The sequence below is a fragment of the Castor canadensis genome, chromosome 3, assembly GCF_047511655.1.
Source record: "Castor canadensis chromosome 3, mCasCan1.hap1v2, whole genome shotgun sequence".
Taxonomy (NCBI): Eukaryota; Metazoa; Chordata; class Mammalia; order Rodentia; family Castoridae; genus Castor; species Castor canadensis.
Genome location: NC_133388.1, coordinates 147966862 through 147987351, shown reverse-complemented (window position 1 = coordinate 147987351; position 20490 = coordinate 147966862). Strand labels below are relative to the sequence as shown.

At 39.1% G+C, this 20490-nt stretch overlaps 1 protein-coding gene across 1 annotated transcript; it reads right to left on the bottom strand.

Moving 5' to 3' along the window:
- Positions 1-259: 259 nt before the first annotated feature.
- On the bottom strand, positions 260-9103 carry Ca3 (carbonic anhydrase 3). The gene is made up of 7 exons (XM_020178835.2): positions 8948-9103; positions 8120-8317; positions 6276-6394; positions 4810-4902; positions 3836-3898; positions 2548-2703; positions 260-1232 (listed from the first exon to the last, which is right to left on the bottom strand). Exons 1-7 carry the CDS (start codon positions 8979-8981, stop codon positions 1113-1115), a joined length of 783 nt encoding a protein of 260 aa, XP_020034424.1. The 5' UTR covers positions 8982-9103; the 3' UTR covers positions 260-1112.
- Positions 9104-20490: the final 11387 nt, after the last annotated feature.

The following is a 20490-nucleotide window of genomic DNA, read 5'->3' as shown; positions in this document are numbered from 1 at the left end:
TAACCACTTCTTTGGTCTCTGGACACTCATGCTCTCAGATGTGGGGTCCACAATGCCTGATCCATGGTTTTGTCAGGTAGGCCTCACTGATTGCTTTGGCCCCTCCTTGAGGAATGTAGTCTCCAAACTCAGAATTGAGTCCTTTATCACTGCCCTTCAGTTTGAAAAACTACCTTACAAAGTTTGTCCTTCTCAGTTTTACTTTATAATGCATTTTCCTTTATAATGCATTTTCATGAAAAAACACATACACATAATATCCAACATTTTGCATCTGTCTTTATTGGCATTGGTGATTGCTACAACTGCTTCTGCTTCAAGAGCTGTCATCCATTCCTTCCTGTTCTAGGCATCATTAATTCCAGCCTCAGATTTCAAAAGACATCAGAAACAGCTTTTGTCTTAGTAAGCATGCAAGGATTACAGTAGTGAAATAAAAAATAAATGGCCCAGCTTCAGGTAAAGAAAACCATCCTTATGAAGAAGAAATTCAAATATTCAATCAAAAATTTAAAACACCTGGTCCTCTTGTGTTTTCCTTTCATTGATAATCAAAACCAGGCAATCTTGGTAGTAACTAAAATTTTAATAAGTGATAGACTTTTTGCTGGTGTTATTTAAGAGGTAAAAACACTCTCATTTTAATTCTTGGTGTCCATGATAATTTTGATTTCAGGCTTGTTACATAATCTTCATACACCTTTACCTCCACATAGAGAATTACTCAACATTTCTGTAAGATGGATGACTCATCATATGAAAATAGGAAAACCTGAGGCTCTGTGAAATGTGAGATGCAGAAAAATGGTGCTCAATAGCCATTTTTCTACATCTTTACTCTTCCATGTCTGTTCCTTCTTCATAGAAACTTTGCTAGAAATATTACTTCTACAGAAAAGATGATTATTACAAAGGTCATGTGTCAAATTCATGCTTTTGTATTAGATCTTGTCAAAAGTAACTGTGGTTTCTTGGTAATTGCATCTCTCACACTCCTCTCTCATTGTGGAGAATGAAATATACATGGAGTAAGGAGCACCAGAAGGAGGCAAGGAGCAAGCTCTCCAGTGGCAGGTTTCCTTTCCTGAAGAGGGCAAGATGATTTCACTGCCTCACTTGAAGGAGGCTCTCACCACCCTGCCCTTGATAGGCTGTGGAGGGCGCCAGTTCCCCACAAGGGGCACGGGGGGCTCGTTCTCAGCGCTTGAGAAGATGCTGCGTAGCTTGGCCATCTGCAAGGGGCAGAGGCAGATGGTCAGCAAGGCACAAAGCATTGGCATCAGGTGAGCACACAAAACCTGACTCCAGCACCCATCCAGAGCAGTTCATAATACATGATTTTTTTAATTTGTAAAAATCTCTCTTTTTTATTTTACCTAAGATCATCATGCTCTCTGATCAAATCCTTTCTCTACTGAGTTTCTCCTGAATTTTAATTTGAGGCATCAGTATGAAGTATAAATTTTATGTAGATGATCGTGATTTAACATAGTGTAAATAATAAGCTTAATAGGCCTTCCTTGAGTAAGTTTATGGAACCAATTATTAGAGTCATGCTACATTTTAAATCTTAATCTGACTTTTTCCCTTAAAGGATAAGAAAGTAGATATTTCTCACTAAGAATATTGTTTCAATATTAAAATTAACATTTTTAGTCTTTCTCCTTAAGAAAATTTCATTCTTTTCCTAAGACAATTGCTTTGAACAAATGAGTAAGACCATTATATCGGATCTTTTGACAAAAAAGTCAATGAATATACTTTGGTCCAAAGAAGAAAGCTGCTGTCTTAAGACAAGGGAAAGAGAATGGTAAACTGATCTTGTTATTAGAATAAACCTTCGCGCTCTAGGGTGTGTGTCCCTGTGTTCATTTGCTTAAATGTGTTCTTTGCAATGCTCACGGCTACTTAACTTCTCCCAAATAGTTTTCCTGGAAAGCCTCTTTAATAAATGTTGCTAGCATACTCTTTAGACAAATAGAAATAAGGGAGACCTGAGAAGAGGTACCAAGAAATATTGGAAGCTGACAGACCAGACCTGGGATTAGGATCCTGCACTTGATCAAGTTCATGAGCACATTACTTTATCTTTCTGAGCCTGAAATTACTTTTCTGTGAAAGTAGAGAAATAAAATACTCCTCACAATGATGCTAAATTCCTTCCAATCCCCTTCTCCTTCCCAGTTCTGAATTTGCTCGCTCATCTCCGAACTAGTGCTAAGTATTTTAGGAACAACCTAATTTTAAAAAGACTCACTCATATTAATCTAAACCCATGAGTGTTTATAGAGCATAAACTTAGTCATTATTCACTATCACAACTGCTTTTAAGTGACTGCATTTATCCTGGTACTCTTGGGGAACCAAATTTGAAAAAGTAGGAGAGGCTGGTGGAAATTAACCAGGGCAAACTATGAGATCTCCAACAGAGCTGTTCAGTAAGTACCCATTTAGCAGCTATGTGTTTTCAGTTTAGCATCTGTGTCTTCTACAGTCAGCCAGTGATATAAGTCTGTGTGCTCTCCAGACTCTGCAGCTGCCGCTTACCTGGTCAGAGCTCACCGTCATGGGCTCCTTCAGCAGCAGCCACACGATGCACTCCTCGCAGGGTGGAGTGGTGAAGGAGCCATGGTAGGTCCAATAGTCCCGGCAGGCGGGGAACAGGCAGGAGGGGTCGAAGTGTGTGAAGGGTGCCTCCTTGCCCTGGAAGAGAGCAAGGAAGGCGCGGGCACTGTGAATTTTAACATGCAGCACAATGCCTACCCTGAAGGTCTCACCATTTTATTTGTGAGAAAGGATTTCAAATGCAATAGAAAAACAGCACTTTTTAAAAAGGCTCAGGTTTTTCAGAAATAAAGGACAAAGGAATGGGAAGCCGGTTTGTATATTATGACTTGATCTAGCACAATCATTGCAGTATTTTGATTCTTATTGTTTTACTATGGACAGAACTCTAATTCTGTTACTTCTCAGAAGGTGAAATTCATACTGTATCTAAATGTAACTGAATTACTTCATGTAAGTTGATGTTTTGGTTCTTGACAATAAAAAAAAACAAGCATACATTTTTATTAAATGCTACATTCATAATAGTTACTTTTTCTAGTGGTAAAACTCAATGGCGACTAATTACAATAGTCTCAAAGCAACTAAAATTTGTTAGTTAGAAAAGTCTACAATAGTGATTTAAAATATATAGGTGCTGCCAAAAGGGTAACACTAGGATTTAAAAAGCCAGCTTTGGACTGGAGGTGTGGCTCAAGTGGTAGAGCACCTTCTCTGCAAGTATGAAGCCCTGAGTTCAAACACTGGTTCCACCCTCCACCTCCCCCAAAAACGCCAGCTTTAAGCCAAGTATGGTGATTCATGCCTATAATCCCAGAACTTGGGAGACTGAGGCAAGAGGATCTAGAGTTGGAGGCCTACCTGAGTTACATAAGGGGACCTTGTCTGAAAAAAATCAAACCTCTACCAAAAAGTTGGAAAAAGGCCATCCTTGGCTGGTGTTTGGAACCTCTGTAAGACTGAGGAAGAGAAGAGATTGGACACTTTACTTCTCTCTTACCCACTTTCTTGAGAAAATCATTATCTGACAGGTTGTAACACTTAAATAAAAGGATGTATGTGAAATTGCTCTAAAAAGCTCTAAACAAATACAATGGCAGATCTTTTTGTTGTGCTGGGTGGGGGTACATTGTAACATTTACAAAGATTCTTACAATGTATCAAATATATCATATTCTCCATCAAACTTAGTGATAAACTTTACTTGAAAATGTAAAAGCATATCCTCGCTCTGCTTTATGTTTTAAGAGGGAAAATTATTTTCTTTTACCTTTGTCTTAATTTTGTCCAGTGCATCAAGGAGAAGCTGGAACTCGCCTTTCTCCCGCCCTATCTATAAAGAAAATAAAAATCCAACATGATTTTTTTCCCTCCTCCACAATTTAAGATCATCTTAAAAACTGATTCTGATCCATCTATATGCAACTAGTGTTTATAAATCCGCCAGAAAATCTTGTTCTAAGCAAAACAAGTTTATTTCTCCTCTAAGATTTTAGAGTATATGTTTTCTGATCTAAACTTGGACTCCTGTCCTCTGAAGTACAAAACCACAAAATTACATGTTGATCTAGTTCTATGTCCTTTACCTCCTCTGCAAAGTTATTTGACTTTAAAAAAAAAATAGAATTAGAGCTAGGATGGACAAACTAAATTCATTGTCTTTCCTCTTAAATGTGGTCTACTTCTTGTGTTAAGTTCAAGCACCGAAAATGACCCAATGAATTCAGAACATAAAACAAATTAGGTCATTCAAAAAGAAAGAAGCCAGATTTTCACCTCTGACTTAAATTCTAGATTGTGTTACCAGCAGATTCATGTGTTAATGACACTAAGTCCTCTATAAACCAAGGCTGGCTGAACAACACACACATTCCTTGCACTTCTTAGCCTGGGATCATGTGGGTGGTGGCACCTTTGCTACAGGGATGTCCAGCCAGACACTTGGCATAACAGAGGTTCCCACCAATGGCTTTTCTGGTTTCCAGTGCAATTGAAGTGGAGTAGTGGGAAAAGATAATGAGCACATGTCATCTTGCCCTCATCACCGCCATAATCAGCTCCCTTGAAGCCTGTGTCCCCACTCCCCACCACACACACAGAAGGAGAAGAAGGAAGAGAGAGAAAGAGAGAGAGAGAGAGAGATCCCTCAAACCAGAAGAAGGAATGAAACTCATGCATTGATCCTAAACATTAATAAGGAACTAAGTTTTGAAAGAAAAAAAATTCAGTCAATGTTTACCTTACCTTCAGAAAAATGCCAACCACGGCAACTCCATCAGGTTGCTTCAGAGCTTCTCCAAAAGTGTTATACTTTGGATTCCAGTGAACCAAATGAAGCTGAAACCATAAAATACAGCTTATAGGGTAAATCCCTGGAATAAGGAAATGTGTGTGAAATGATTCACATACACCCTAAAAATGTGAGTCTAAGGGTTGTTGTTTAATACTCATAGAAACTGACAAAATTCTAAATATTAACATACAATATTTGGTAAAATTTTTATTAGTTTAAATAAAAAACATATAAAACTATCTCCCTCCCTTCAGGCAGAACTCTAGATCCTGGTGGCAACCTTATCTTAATTTAGAACATGAGCTCCAGTTAAGTTAATCAAGTTTCCCATATTGAGTTACTTACACTGGCAAGAGAATATCATAGTTTGCAGCAATTAAAAATATTTTACTCAAGACCAAAAGGGTGAGATAACTCAATGCACAAAAGTCAAACTTAAAGTCTATTCCACATCTGGAAGAAATATTCTAAACTTTCCCCATTTGTGAGGGAAATACCTACTGGGAAAACATTTTCAATGATTAATTTATTTTGCTACTCTGGATTGGTTGTAGAGAAATGGAATGATCACAGTGAAGAACTTTGGGTTTCCTCCAGTTTAATATAACCAACAATTAAACATCCAAATGATTCCACTAATGAGACTGTCCACTCCATACCTTCAGGTTCCTATCCCGGCCCCTATATTGACCACAGCCTGTTCTTGGAAAAGAGTGAAGCAGGAAAATGAGGTGATCCTCACATTTAAGGAAATTGCTACCACTTACATGTGTGGCTTTATAAAAAGAACATGTAGGTGGTTTGCCTCTTTCCCTTTGTAACTTGCTCCCTTGATCTGAGCTGCACATACAAAAGTATACACACACCTTCATTAAGAGACTAGAACGTGAGCACTAGCCAAAATTACTAAATGCTATTTGTAAATCACTATATTCTTATAAAAGAGACAGCACAGGGCACTGGATGAGATGAACTCTGAAGCCAACCTGCCTAAAGAATAACACCAGGTCTAGCACTCACCAGCTGTGTGCCTTTGTTAAATAACTTTTCTATACCTAGGTTGCTTCATCTGCAACCTCTTGCAAAGTGTTGTTGAGGGGATTGAGTTAGTTCATGTACTTAGTAAGTGCCAGCTATCCTTACCATTCTGGGTCCATTCAGGACTCTAGTCTTTTTATATTAAGCAGCCATCCAATTTCTTAACTTAACACTGGAAATCTTTGTGCATGATGCCAACACCCCTACCCACTCTACCATCTGTTCTGGCATGTTTGGCAGCTCCAGTTTATGCTGTAGTTTCACAACTACAGCCTTGAAGCAAAAACAGTGGATGTTGTTTTGTTGCTGAGGTTATTGTCTTTAATTTTTTCCATTTTCATTGTGTAAGACCTACAATCAATTAGGTGGTTCCTCCTACCTCTGCTGCATACTTGACTCCATCCACGGTGTGCTCAGAGCCATGATCATCTGAGGAGCCCCAGTGAAGATGGAACTGGCGAAGTCGGTAGGGTCCAGAAAGAGGACCACCTCTCAGCACTGTGAGTCAGGTAAGTGAGAGCAACAGTGAATTCACACTGCCCTTCAGAGCCCTGTGTTAAACATGGCTTGATGGGCAAAGGGAGGTCAATCTGTTGAGTACATGAAGCCATTCCTAAGCACTCCAGACTCCTCACAACATGAACTCTTGTTCAACACTTAATAAAAATAATAGATCAACAATAAGGATGCACACACCCAAAGAAAGGTCATTAGGGTAGTATGATGGGAAGAATCTGGGCAGCTAAGAAACAGGACAGACCTTTAGGTTCCAATCCTGGCCTCACACTTGATAGTCGTGTGATCTCAGGCAAGTTGCTAAACTTCTCTGAACTAATTTATGCATCTCTAGAAAGGTGATAATAATTTCACACTTCCAGACCTGGTGTGAGGATTAACTGAGATTACACACCTTAATCATGTTCATCACAGTGCCTGCACAGTGGTCACTGTGCAAATGTGAATTTCTTGTCTGTGTCTTGCCTGCAAGTACACTTTTCCTTAAGACAACAAGAAAGAACATTCATCCACATCTAATTTAGATTGTGCCTCTCAAATCAAATGAAATGGAAAATTGAGAAATTTCCCAGGAAATCAATAGACTGGATAATTCTTGTTAACATTAATTTGGGCTTGTATAAACATCTGGACCCATCACTTAATTTGTTCTCAAATAATTCAGCCTGGGGAGTAGCGTAGAGGTTCAAATACCTTCCAAAGGATATTGAAAACACTGTAGGAGGCCTTAAAATCAAGATTCAGCAACATAAACTAGATAAAGATAAAATTCAAAGGGTAGCTATTTTGGAAATGACTAAGTGACATGTGGGAACCATAGTGTATATCTAAAACAATAATGCTCGGTCTGTATGAACTTGTTCATGAGGGAATTAAATGGTTTGATTCATTGTGTTTCTCCAGTCAATTCACTTGGAATAGTTATTATTTGGACGTGAGTCCAATGTATTCAAATAAACCATATCAAATTGCTAATATTCAACTATTTTTGCTTACAAAAACAGCATTTTCATGAGGTTCAACCTAATAAATACTAATAAAAACAGCTTAATTTTGTTGTTTTCTCTTCAAAATGGAGATTGACTTAAATGGTAAGGAGAGAAAAGGAAAAGATAGCAACATGAAATCATTATTTAAGAAAATGTAAGCTTCTACCATATTCCTTACTTGGAATCTTTTAGTATGTAGGACTTATAATCTTAGCATTCTTTATTGCAACATCACCAACAATAGTCAGTTATGTATGTCAGCAACAATAATTTCAGCCTTACTAGAACTGGAGGTGTGGCTCAAGTGATAAGAGTGCCTGCTTTGCAAAGACAAAGACCTGCTTCAAACCTGAGTCCCAGGAAGAGAGGAAGAAAGGAAGAAAGAAACGAAGGAAGGAAGGAAGGAAGAAAGGAAAGAAGGAAGGGAGGGAGGGAGGAAGGAAGGAAGAAAGGAAGGAAGGAAAGAAAGAAGAAAAGAAGATGGAGTAATGGGCATGGGGCCACTTTGCAGCACCAAAGTAACCAAAGTTAGAGGTGAGACATTCCTCTTCAATGCATAAATATAACTCTTTACAGCTAAAGGCAAGTCAAGTGTCATGTCTGTTTTCAGGGATAAAGCACTCCCACTTCCCAATTCTATGACTGTGTCATAAATCACATTTTTGCCAACACAAACATTGAAGTTGTCCACACACCCCTACCTAAGTGCCATACTTACTTGACCTATCGTAAGTATCATCAAACACAACTCTGCAGGTCTTGCCGTTGTTCAGTATGGTCTTGGCAGAGCCAGGATCATAAGATGCTGACCATGGCAGCAAAGAAGGGTCATGCCTGATGTCTTCAGTATGCAGCTCAATGGGCGACTGTTTGTCTCCCTTGGCAATGGGATAAAGTTCGTGCCAGTGGTCAGGACCTAAGAAATAAAGTTGAGACAATTTATGTTGGTGTACAATTCAAAGCTGCTTTCCAATTGATTAAACCTGCAAAATACACAGAGGCTGAACAATGATTGCTTAACTGTCTTGGGTTCAGATGGGGCAATACAAGCATTTAAGACCTAGTCATAGTTTTGCCCATAGTACGCCTGGAGACTACATTTAATTCTGTGAATTCCTTGTGCTAGCTCAAGAATATTGCCTTGAAGACTTATTTTGACATAGACTTCATTCATTGATCATAGACATTTTTGCATTTCTGGTGGTTTTCAGAGTACAGTTGTATTCTTTTTCTCATTAGACTTAAGTCATAGGTAGAGCAGAGAGCCTCATACCAACACCAGGCTCAGAGAGGTTAGTGCTTGCCTCGTACTGCAGAGGAGGGGACAGTCAGACCCCAACCTCAACTTAGCTGACTTCTCAGTCAGAGAAAGTGAGCTTACAATAACTACATAGGAGAACAAAGTGTGATAAAGATAAAGAACCAGCCGCATTTAGCACCAAAAAGGGCTCAGTGAATGCTAAATGCTTACCCAACTCTGACACCCACGTTTTCCAGCTCACTTTCTGTGCAATGCTGGGCCACTCTGGAAGAGCCCTGGACTCACCGTTGTGGCTGGCGTAGCCCCACTCCTTGGCCATGCTTGCTTTTCCCGGCGCTGGATGGCTCCTGGCTCCTGGCTCCTGGCTCCAGGCTCCTGGCTCCAGGCGTCGTGCAGAGTTCCCGGGAGCCCTCCCCTTTTATACAGGTCTCCCGCACACTTCATGGCCTTATTAGGTCAGCGAGGGTGGGGCAGGGGGCTAAATTGGATGGGGGTGGTATTTGGAAGGCGGAGTAGGGAAAGCTAATGAATTACAGAACTGGACAGCTGTCCCGGTGAGGGGTGGGGGTGGTGCAGGGCCCCACTCGCGGCCTCTCCCGGGAACCCTGGTCCTGCCCTTGCATCTCTCCCTCCTTCTCTTGAAGCTGCAGGGCTTTCCAGCTCGCTGCTCCGTGCACAACTGAGGGCTGCTTTTGCCAGGTGCTCCCTCTCTGTCTCCCTCCTCCAGGCATTTTGGGGGACTCAAAGGGGACCTTAGCCACCAACTATAATCTGCATCCCGCGGCTCTAGCAGCTTCACTTAGAAGTTGCTTTTACCAAGGGCTGGCGCACTGGCTGCGGTCTCTGGACGCTTCTAGGAGTTTATTTCGCTGCTGCGATCCGGTTACGGTGGCTGGAAAGAACACGTTTGTTTGTCTGACCCATGCTTGACCCCTTGCAGAAAACTCATAAAATCCTAGGAGCAAAGGATGGGAAGAAAGAATCAGGGAAGGCAGGCTCTCTGACTCCGTTATCCTTAAAGAGTGCCCTCTCCGTGCGACCGCACCTGGCGGCTTTTCCCAGCTCTGCAGAGCCCTTTGGTCTACAGGACGCCAGGGGCTGGATCTCAGAGAGCGCCTGGAATCTGGGACATTTCTGCATCCCAGGTTCACACAGACTAGCAGGCTGGGGCTCCACTTAGCCACACTCCGGGAGCTGTGCCTCTGCTCAGCTCAGGAAAAGCCAAGAATATCCTGAGACATTGGAAGACCACTATCATAAAACGAGTTACATTGCCGAAAACACATGATTTCACTCTCCAAGGCATAATGAGATTGCGGGGTGGGGGGGGGGGAGGAAGAGAAATAGGTTTACGGAATCATTTTTTTCTTTTTAATTTCTTTCCCAAGTTGTTTCGTAATGCAAGGAACCTCACAAAAGGAGAAAACTGGCATATCCAACGAGTTCACAGCAAAAATGTAGTTAATATCTGGTTGTGGTTCACCTTGAAGAACTCAGCGTAGTAGATATTTACAATTCTGAGTATATTATAAAGTTTATTCTGCTTTGTCAAGAATAATTTTTTCAAAGACACAAAAGATAACCTAATTTCAGTGCTGTCTTCAATGAGATTTCTGCACACATTTTCTTAGTTACTTTGACTTTTATTTATGATTTTTCAATTTTATGTTGTGTTTGAGGATTAGAAAACTTGAAAAGGAAATCTCTCATCATGGCAAAGATAGCTCATCCCGAAGGCATGTGGAATGACTGACCACACTCATAACCTGGACGCCAGGGGAGTCACTCCCTAGGGTATTTTTGTGACCAGGGATTATTTGATCCACACAATAGCAATGTGCAATCAGGAACTGAGACAGTTTGGAAAATCCAAGCAAACAGAACAAAGCAAATACCCTTAGACTCTCAGCTCAAATATGTCACTGTTTGATTAGAAAATTTACAGAGTTGCAATACTTCAGCTAGGTTTGTTTCTAGTTTACTGTGACAGAGTGGTATTGTATTTGTGGTTAACAGAGGTGTTTCACACTTCTTATCAACTACAGAATTAATGATATGGTAATATCATAATCTTGCTCCAATCCATTTGGTTGGTACAATGTCTCCTTCTCTGGCATATGTGGTTAGAAGATTGGTAACTAAATTTCATGTCATTTGATATTGTGGTAATATATGCTTTTGGTGGAGGGGGTGGACGGCAGAGAGGTTTGAACTTAAGGTCTAAAGCTTGCTCGGCAGGTGCTTTACCAGTTGGGTAATACAGATAAGGTATTTAATAATGGATTTATACCAAAAGCAATTCAGGAATTCTATTATATACTATTTATAATTTATAATTAAAAGAGTTACTATTTATAATTAAAAGAGTTTCTTTTAAAATTGATTATTTGTAATTGAAGAGTGTGCCCAGTAGTACATAATTTTAAATAAACACTAGGTAAATTTGCAAAGCAAAAATGTTAATAGCTTTAGATGAGTGACCTTGAAATGATGAATGCTATTTTTATCGTATCCTCTCATAAGAAGTTAATATAATTTTATCATAATTTATACCAATCATATATATTTTAAACTATAACAAATTTTTCAGAAGCCTCATCTGAATTCATCGGAAAAATTGTTTTAAAACCTTGTCTACAAATTTATCATCTGAATCTTAATTTACTCTATCATGTTTGTCTATAAATTTCAGAATTCCCTGCCAAAAGAGCAAAATGATAATTCCAAACTTTGTCTAAGACTTTGAGACTTCTGGAACACAGTAGGTATACAGTAAAATAAATAATGCCAGAAAAACACTATCAATGACTAACTGCAAATTATCTCCTAGTTTATTAATGGCATAGTATAAATTATTGAAAAGTTGACACATGGGGCAATTTCAGGATTTTCTCCACAAAATGAGTGTATACACCCAGAGAAACAAGCGAGAAAGAGAACAGAGCAACCAAGAAGGAAAATTTCAGTAAACCAAAGTTATTGACAGGAAAAAAGTGCCTGAATATAGAAGTTTGAACTAGATTAATGTTAAAACTCTAAAGTTATAAGATCTAAAATAATAGCATTTACATATTTTTTATCCATGATTTAGCATTTTTTTTGCTAAGATACCAGGTAATTTACCTAACTCAAATCTTTTACAAATTGATTACATTTGGTGTTTCTATTATATCATTAAAAAGCCACAAATTGTCTTCTTATTCACTTCTAAGATCAAAGCATAAATTAAGATTGGAAGTAAATGCATAATGTACCTAAATATTTCATATATTATAATGACATGTATAGTTTACTGTATTTTTATTTACAGACAACAAACTCTATGACAGAAACATGAAAAAGGCCAATAAAAGTTAAATTTTATAATTTATTTAACCATTATAAAATACAATAATTTCCTCCCTATGACGTGAGATAAATCTTGACTAAGCATATTCTATAGAAAGTGATAAGCCCAGTCCTGAGTTTGTCACAGGTGACAGCTGGACCATTTGAATTAGTGCTTAAATTTTGGCTCTTGTTCATGGAAAAGTTGTAGAAGAACAGCTTGGGTTCTTTCCCCAACTATGTCCCTCACTGGGATGTATCAAGCTGAAATAGTCACTTTGAGAGTGAAGTCCTTCCACAACTGTGCACTGAGATTTGACAATCAGGGTCCATAAATTCAAACTATCTCCTTCCAAACATAAATAGTTCTTTTTAAAATATAGTAATAGCATCTAAGTGGAGGAAAATCTACTAACCTAATGACTGATATTTTTTCTTAGGGTCAAATGTATACAATGAAGTCTAGTTTTCAATAACATAATGATGATATTTGCTTAGAGAATTAACAAGTGGAATTTTGTTTTGTTTTGACATTACAGAAACATTTATGTGGCCATTTTCTGAATTTTTTTTTGGCTTCAGCCATCTCCTCTGGGAAATGGAGGGAAGAGTGGCTGCTTCAATGGTTCTTGTGAGGCTTAAGTGAGATAATATAGAAGACACTTGGCACAGAGTAAGCCAGCGTAGATAGCACTTAGCAAACTCAGTGCCCTTCTCTGGCTTTGTTCATTACATTTAATTTTTCTCTGGGCAGTTACCTACCCTAAATAATCCTTGTTCCTTGTTGGCCATAAACAGTGCCTTCAGTGCATATCACAGAGCATAAGTGCTAACCTGCAAACATCACTTAGATGAAGGACACAACCTGCTGGTATGAAATAAAAATTGATATCCATAGCATTCACCCTTTCCTTCAACTGTTTTGAGCTGCTTGACCTAATCACTCACTGACTCTTCTCACTGCAGGAGTCCAAGCAAACATTTTAAACTGTATGCAACTAGTTATGCACAAAATGGATACTCAATTATATGGAACATATAATTAGGAAAAAGAAATTTCAACTTGGGAGTAGATAACTGCTTTGAACTATCTGCTTCTGAGTTCTGGCATATAACCATTTCCTTCTTTAAGCACAGGAACATTTTAAATAAAAATACTCAGTTCAACATCTTCTCCTCTGCAAGTGATAATAGTGATTTTTTCTTGTGACCTTGAAAAGCACAATGCAAAATGAACAGCTAATGCTATGAAATCTTGAAAACTAAAACTGTTGAAAGAGACCAATATAAATATGGATATCTAAAACAAATGTGTTTTGTTATATGCTGGAATAAATATTTTCTTGGAGCCAATTCAATGCGCAACTAGAATTTAAGATCTTTGGGATTTTACTGCCATGTCTAAATTAGCTGTATTAAAATGTGTTTTTCTTCATACACCAGCAGTATTAGGTAAATTGAAGACTTTGAGGAATTTGGATTATATGCTAAATAAACTTTTGCAGCATACAATATATTTTAAAACTTGAAACACAATATTACTTAACAGAAGCCAAAGGTAGTATAGTTTTATATTTTTAACTTTTCATTGTATCTTATTGAAAAAGGGATAGAATTGAATTAAAAGTGCTTACATGACACATAAAATTGAATTGTGATTCTTGGAAAAGCCAGAAACCTTCCTCAGCAATGAAGATACTTCATGTTTCACTCTTTATGCCAGAGTACCTAGTCCATGTTAGTTAATATTTACAAATGGAAACAAATGGGAAAATTGGAAAGCACATCCACACTTCAGAGCCAAGAAAGTTTCAATCTAGGCTTGATGTATCAGGACAGACAAGAGCCTGTGGGAAAACAGCGGGTCAGATGGGGAATAACGAGATGCAGAGGCCAGGAGTGTCCTGTGCCTGCTTGAAGAAGATCTGTCTGCCGCCTTCCCCATTAATCCCTTATTAAACTCTTAGGTCCTACTGACATTAACCCTAAGGACAGTTTATCCCTCTGACTGTCAGAGCTTGAATCCTCAAGAGTGGCTATTCTTACCAAATTTTTGGGCTTTATTTTCACATACACAAGTAATCATTTATTATTGACATTAAAAACATTCTTGTTTTCAGGGTTCCGGGTAAAGAAGACAAACAATTCACAGTGAGATATTTCCATCCAAATGAGGTGGATGAACCTGGCAGCCCTCCTGGGCAGAAGCACACACATGAGTACCTTGCTCACAGCCAGATTGATCCACATGGCTCTTCCAAAATAAACAGGGCTAGATTCCTGTTTGGAAACCATTGTATTCAGACTCACAATTACTTTTCTATAGTATTCTTTTTTCCACATAGCAATTAGAACTGAGCCTGAGAGGAGCAGCTGGTCAGATCTTTTCATTTTTAGCCTAAATCACAAACTTCCTTGATATTTGACTGAGGATGACCAATGGGCATTGTTGACTCCGGTTCAGGACTCACATCGCAACCAGCAACACGGCCTCCTCTGGGATGGGTGATGAGAGAAATAAATGGCAACCTGTTAAGACAGAGATGGCACACACTTTACCCATAAATAAGAAGTGGCATGATCCTCAAAACTCAATTTTTAAAAAGGGAGGGTCCATTAGTTCTGATTCAGGAATAACCATTTGCTTACACTTTCACATTGCTGAAATGTTGTTACTAAAACCTATGTTGACTTCTTTAAAGTCACATTATTTAAATAAATTAAAGGAGACTTCTCTTTGGCAATGGCAAATTTGAAAGTGTTGTTCATTAACACTTTCCCTGTAAAGAATTTCATTGTTCATCTCACAAGGATAGAGAAAAGAAATTCAGAAATATAAGCATTTAATTACATACAAATTATAAATTATAAAAATTTATTTGTAAATTTCATATGCTTTGACTTGAGCATATATTTTTAATTTAGATTTCACAGCAGATAGAGATTAATGACGTCACAAATCTTAGCATAAATCTTCAATCTCTCCTAAATGTTTTCTTTGCCAACCAACAGACAGAAATTTCTGAGATCACTATATTTGTCCTAATATTTTTAACTTATTTTAGTGCAGAAGCATATTTATTTTGTTTAGTGACTGGACAGGCACTGTAGCCTGTGACACAGTGGCTTATAATGTCCCTGTTACTTGTAGGTTTCTATGGGTACCTTTGACATACTAATTTCAGTCAAATGGAATAATATTTTAGAAAAATCCAAAAGGTTTTAAAAGTAGATCTAAAGAAAATAATTGCGGGCCAGATATGGAGGTACATGCATGTAATCCCAGCCACCCAGGAGGCAGAGATAGGAGGATATTTGTTCCAGGCTGGCCTGGGCAAAGTTAGTACAAGACCGTATCTGAACAGCAAGTAAAAGCAAAAGGACTGAAGGTATGGCTCAAAGTGGCTTGCTAAGTAAGTATGGGACCCTGAGTTCAATCTCAAAATATTTTTTAAAAAGAATATAATTGAAAGAATATAAATAATTCATATATTCAGCACATTTATTTAGTACCTTCTATGTACCAAGCTCGTTCTAGGCACTGGGCATATATCAAGAAGCAAAAGGAAGGTTTCTACATTTAACATACATAATGAGTTAGGTGCTACTGACAAAAATCAAATGGACAAAAAAACCTTGTGGTGTGTGATACATGCTAGAAAATGAAAAACTGAGACAAGAGGTAGTCTACTGGGGAGAACAGAAAAGAGGGATCCTCCTCAGACATGATAATTATGGAAGGCCTTCCTGAGGAGGTGAAATAAAAGAACACATGGAACGGCATTATTCCTTTGAGGAGGTCAAGGAAAAACATTCCTACTGGAGGGAACTCCAAGAACTCTTTGGCTGGAGGGCAGTGATCCAGGGAGAGGATGGTGCAAGGTCAAGTTAGAGAGGATGTGAGAGCACCCTGTGGCTCATAGGGCAGATGGACCTTTCACTTTGGCTTAGTGATAAGTTGGACAGTACAGTGCAGAGGAAAGACACAACCCGACTCACCTTTGTACATCACTCGGGCTGCTGTAAGAGATGGACTGGAAATGAAGTAACAATGGAAGCAGGGCATGATAATTTACATGAATATGGTTTTGGCCAAACATGTTCTTTATATGATTAAGCTACCAATCTCAAATAGAGTGTGTAGAATCTTTAATGAAATTTTTACACAGAGGTGCACATAAAGGAAAAAAATAAGAAAAAAGAATCAATTCAGGATTTCAATGCGGATACCATTAAAACAAGAAAATGGAAATACAGATAACTGCCTCATTTTCTGCACATTAGAAGATGGGGAGTAGTTATCAGTTAGAAATTCACATTAATTAATAAGTCATTGATGTTGCTTGCAGTAAATTCCATTTTATGACTTATTCTAAAATGCATATAGACCAAAGCACCCAGTGAAAGGGAAGTATACAGCTCTAGGGCCCTCCTAGCTCATAAGCTCAGCTACTATAAAACTTGGCTGATGCTAGAGAAAACTTTTGTTTGTTCATTTGTTTGCTTGTATTTACATATCTAGCTATTAGTTTTAAAATAGAAAGACTGAAAGGCATTGCAATTAAAAGCTGGAACTCAGAGTTATAGAGGTCTGAGGCTAAGACCAACTCTGACTCAAGGGCCAATAACTTCTTTGAGCTTTAGTTTCCTAACTTAGAATGGAAATGTGTCTTCATCAAGAATGAATTAAGAAAATTGATATGAGAAATGGCATCAGTAAGATGGCAGAGTACAAGACTAGCCTTCATGCCTTCTACAAAAAAATACTGCTATCCAGGAATGAAAACAGCTCTGGGAGAGCTCAGAAGTCTACTTAGGAAGATGCAGCAACGCAATGGATCAAAAACCCAAGAGCAGCCACACAGAAAGGGCAGAGGGAGCTGTTTTCTTATACCCGTGTCCTCTCACCCTGCAGGTGGGCACAGCAAAGCACCATGGAACTCCCCAAGTCCACCCCCATAAGAGAAAGGAGAGTAGAGTGAATGATCAACTTCCTCAGCCTTTTGGGGCATTACTTGAAGAACCATTTTGGTTTTATCCCATGCAGGTCACTGGGAAGACCAGCATAGCTGAGACAGCTGAAAACAAGGAAGGGCAGGGGCTATCCTGACAATAGCAGGAGATATCATGGTCCCCAGTGGCATGTTTTGCAAAGCACTTTGACTACTGAGGGCCTCAACAGCCATTGTAGTCACCATGGACCCTCTACACCCTTATTGCCAAGGACCATACAGTGTTCATTTCTCTGAACTCCAGTGACTTACTCTGCATTGACTCCAGAGGTTACCACCACTAAGGAAACCAATGACCATTGCTAATATACAAGATCTTCTGACGCTTTTACTACCAAAGGCCTACAAAGACAATATTGCCATTTGAGGACTCTAGCTCCTTAAGATACCCCACCCAGCCACCACCCCTGTGAGAACCACCCTGAGCAGCACTGCAATGGGTACCCTGGCCCAGGGACCCAGCATTTCCACTACACATATACCTGCAACCATCCCAGGACCCTGCTGCTAGCCCCAGTTCCTACTGCCATGCATTTGTGGTTGGCCCCAGTCCCTACCACTGGTCCTGTTCCTTGCCATCTTGCATGTGGCTGTAGCTAGTCCCTGAAGTCATATCCTCACAGTGGCAGCTTGCCTTCACAGCTCATTGAGTGTATTTTATGAGCCCTGGCTCCCAATGCACCCTGTCTTGTCCCCACTACTGAGCATGGAGGCAAAGGCTTGGGTTTCCAGTGGCATTTGCAACCACTGTGGATGCAACACAGAAGTAGCACTTGCTGCCAAGGTCTACATAGTTACCATTGTTGCAGACCAGCTGCCTGAGCTGATGAGACACTGTGGTGCCCCCCACAGACCTGGAGTAGTTACACATCCCCACTCTTGGAGGTTAACCTGGTACAAACAGTGAGCCCTAGCATGCCTCCTTAGTCAATCCCCTCCACACCTCCAACACAGGTAAAGGAAGTCCCTTGTGGAAGTCAATCTATGAAGTCTGGAAAATGTGACTGCTTCTTCAAAAGTAGAGGCACCAAGGATAGCAGTGCATACTGGTAATCCCAGGACTTAAGAGACTGGGGGATCACAAGTTCAAGGCCAGCTCAGGTTATATAGTGAGACCCTATCTCTCTCTGTCTCTTTCACACACACACGCACACACACACACGTGCACACACACACACACACACACACACACACACAAAAAGAGAAAAAACAACCAACAAGGAACAACAAAATAAGTACAGGCACCTACACAAGGCTATAGGATCATGAAAAATCAAGGAAACAACAAACTTATTGTAATGACGCAAAAAAATTGTTCTAAAGCCTTTCAGCAAGCTGTAAGAAAGCAAAGAGAGACTATTTAATGATATCAGTAAAACAATACAAGACCAAAATGAGAAGTTCAAACAAGAGATATAAAATTAAAAAAAGAACAAAAGAGAAATCCTGCAGATGAAGACTACAATTGGACTATAAAATGCAATGGAGCGCTTCAGCATCAGACTTGATCAGCAGAAGAAAGAACTAGTGCACGAAAAGACAAATTGCATGAAATTATATAATCAGAGGAAGAAAAAAAAGGATGAAAAGAAATTTAGAAAAGACAATGGGATTTATTCAAACAAACTAATACATACATTATGGGACTTTTGAAAGGAAAAGGAAAAGAAAGCTTATTTTTAAAAGTAATAACTTAAGGGCAGGCCTGGTGGTACCTACCTATAATCCTACTCAGAACATAGCAGTAGGAGGATCACCAACTGAGGCTGGCTGGGCAAAAAGCTTGAAACACTATCTGAAAACAAGCTAAACAAAAAGGACTAGAGGAGTGGCTCAAGTGGTAGAGTGCTTGCCTCGTGAGCTCAAAGCCCTGAGTTCAATTTCCAGTACTACCAATATTATCATAATAAAGGCCTAAAACTTCCAAAATATAGAAAGAAAAACAGACATTCGGATTCAGTAATACCACCATACCCCAAATAGATCAGCATAAAGAGGTCTACATTGAGACACATCATAATTAACCTCCAAAAACAAAGAGAGAATCTTGAAAAACACTAGGGAAAAATGACTTGACTTATAAGGAAACACCTCTAAGAATATAAGTGGATTTCTTTTTTTTCTTTTTTTCTAATTTTTATTTTATTCATATGTGCATACAATCTTTGGGTCATTTCTCTCCCTTTCCCCTATCCCCTCCCTTACCTTTTACCCCTCCCTTTATCCCCCACCCCCTCACTACCCAGCAGAAACTATTTTGCCCTTAATTCTAATTTTGTTGAAGAGAGAGTATAAGCAATAATAGGAAGGAACAAGGGTTTTTGCTAGTTGAGATAAGGATAGCTATACAGGGAGTTGACTCACATTGCTTTCCTATGCATGTGTGTTACCTTCTAAGTTAATTCTTTTTGAATTAACCTTTTCTCTAGTTCCTGGTCCCCTTCTCCTATTGGCCTCAGTTGCTTTAAAGTATCTGCTTTAGTTTCTCTGCATTGAGGGCAACAAATGCTATCTAGTTTTTTAGGTGTCTTACCTATCCTCATATCTCCCTTGTGTGCTCCCGCTTTTATCATGTGATCAAAGTCCAATCCCTTTGTTGTGTTTGCCCTTGATCTAATGTCCACATATGAGGGAGAACATACGATTTTTGGTCTTTTGGGCCAGGCTAACCTCACTCAGAATGATGTTCTCCAATTCCATCCAATTACCAGCGAATGATAACATTTCATTCTTCTTCATGGCTGCATAAAATTCCATTGTGTATAGATACCACATTTTCTTAATCCATTCGTCAGTAGTGGGGCATCTTGGCTGTTTCCATGACTTGGCTATTGTGAATAATGCCGCAATAAACATGGGTGTGCAGGTGCCTCTGGAGTAACCTGTGTCACAGTCTTTTGGGTATATCCCCAAGAGTGGTATTGCTGGATCATATGGTAGATCAATGTTTAGATTTTTAATTAGCTTCCAAATTTTTTTCCTGAGTGGTTGTACTAGTTTACTTCCGATCAGCAGTGTAAGAGGGTTCCTTTTTCCCCACATCCTTGCCAACACCTGTTGTTGGTGGTGCTGCTAATGATGGCTATTCTAACAGGGGTAAGGTGGAATCTTAGTGTGGTCTTAATTCGCATTTCCTTCATTGCTAGAGATGGTGAGCATTTTTTTTCATGTGTTTTTTTGCCATTTGAATTTCTTCTTTTGAGAAAGTTCTGTTTAGTTCACTTGCCCATTTCTTTAATGGTTCATTAATTTTGGGAGAATTTAGTTTTTTAAGTTCCCTATATATTCTGGTTACCAGTCCTTTGTCTGATGTGTAGCTGGCAAATATTTTCTCTCACTCTGTGGATGTTCTCTTCAGTTTAGAGACCATTTCTTTTGTTGAGCAGAAGCTTTTTAGTTTTATGAGGTCCCATTTGTCTATGCTATCTCTTAGTTGCTGTGCTGCTGGGGTTCCATTGAGAAAGTTCTTGCCTATACCTGTTAATTCCA

Coding starts and splice junctions, on each gene's coding strand:
- Ca3 (XM_020178835.2), bottom strand. CDS start 8,981: ATGGCCAAGGAGTGGGGCTACGCCAGCCACAACG. Junction 8,318..8,947: donor GGGCTACGCCAGCCACAACG/GTGAGTCCAGGG, acceptor TTTATTTCTTAG/GTCCTGACCACTGGCACGAA. Junction 2,704..3,835: donor TGGACAAAATTAAGACAAAG/GTAAAAGAAAAT, acceptor GCTCTCTTCCAG/GGCAAGGAGGCACCCTTCAC.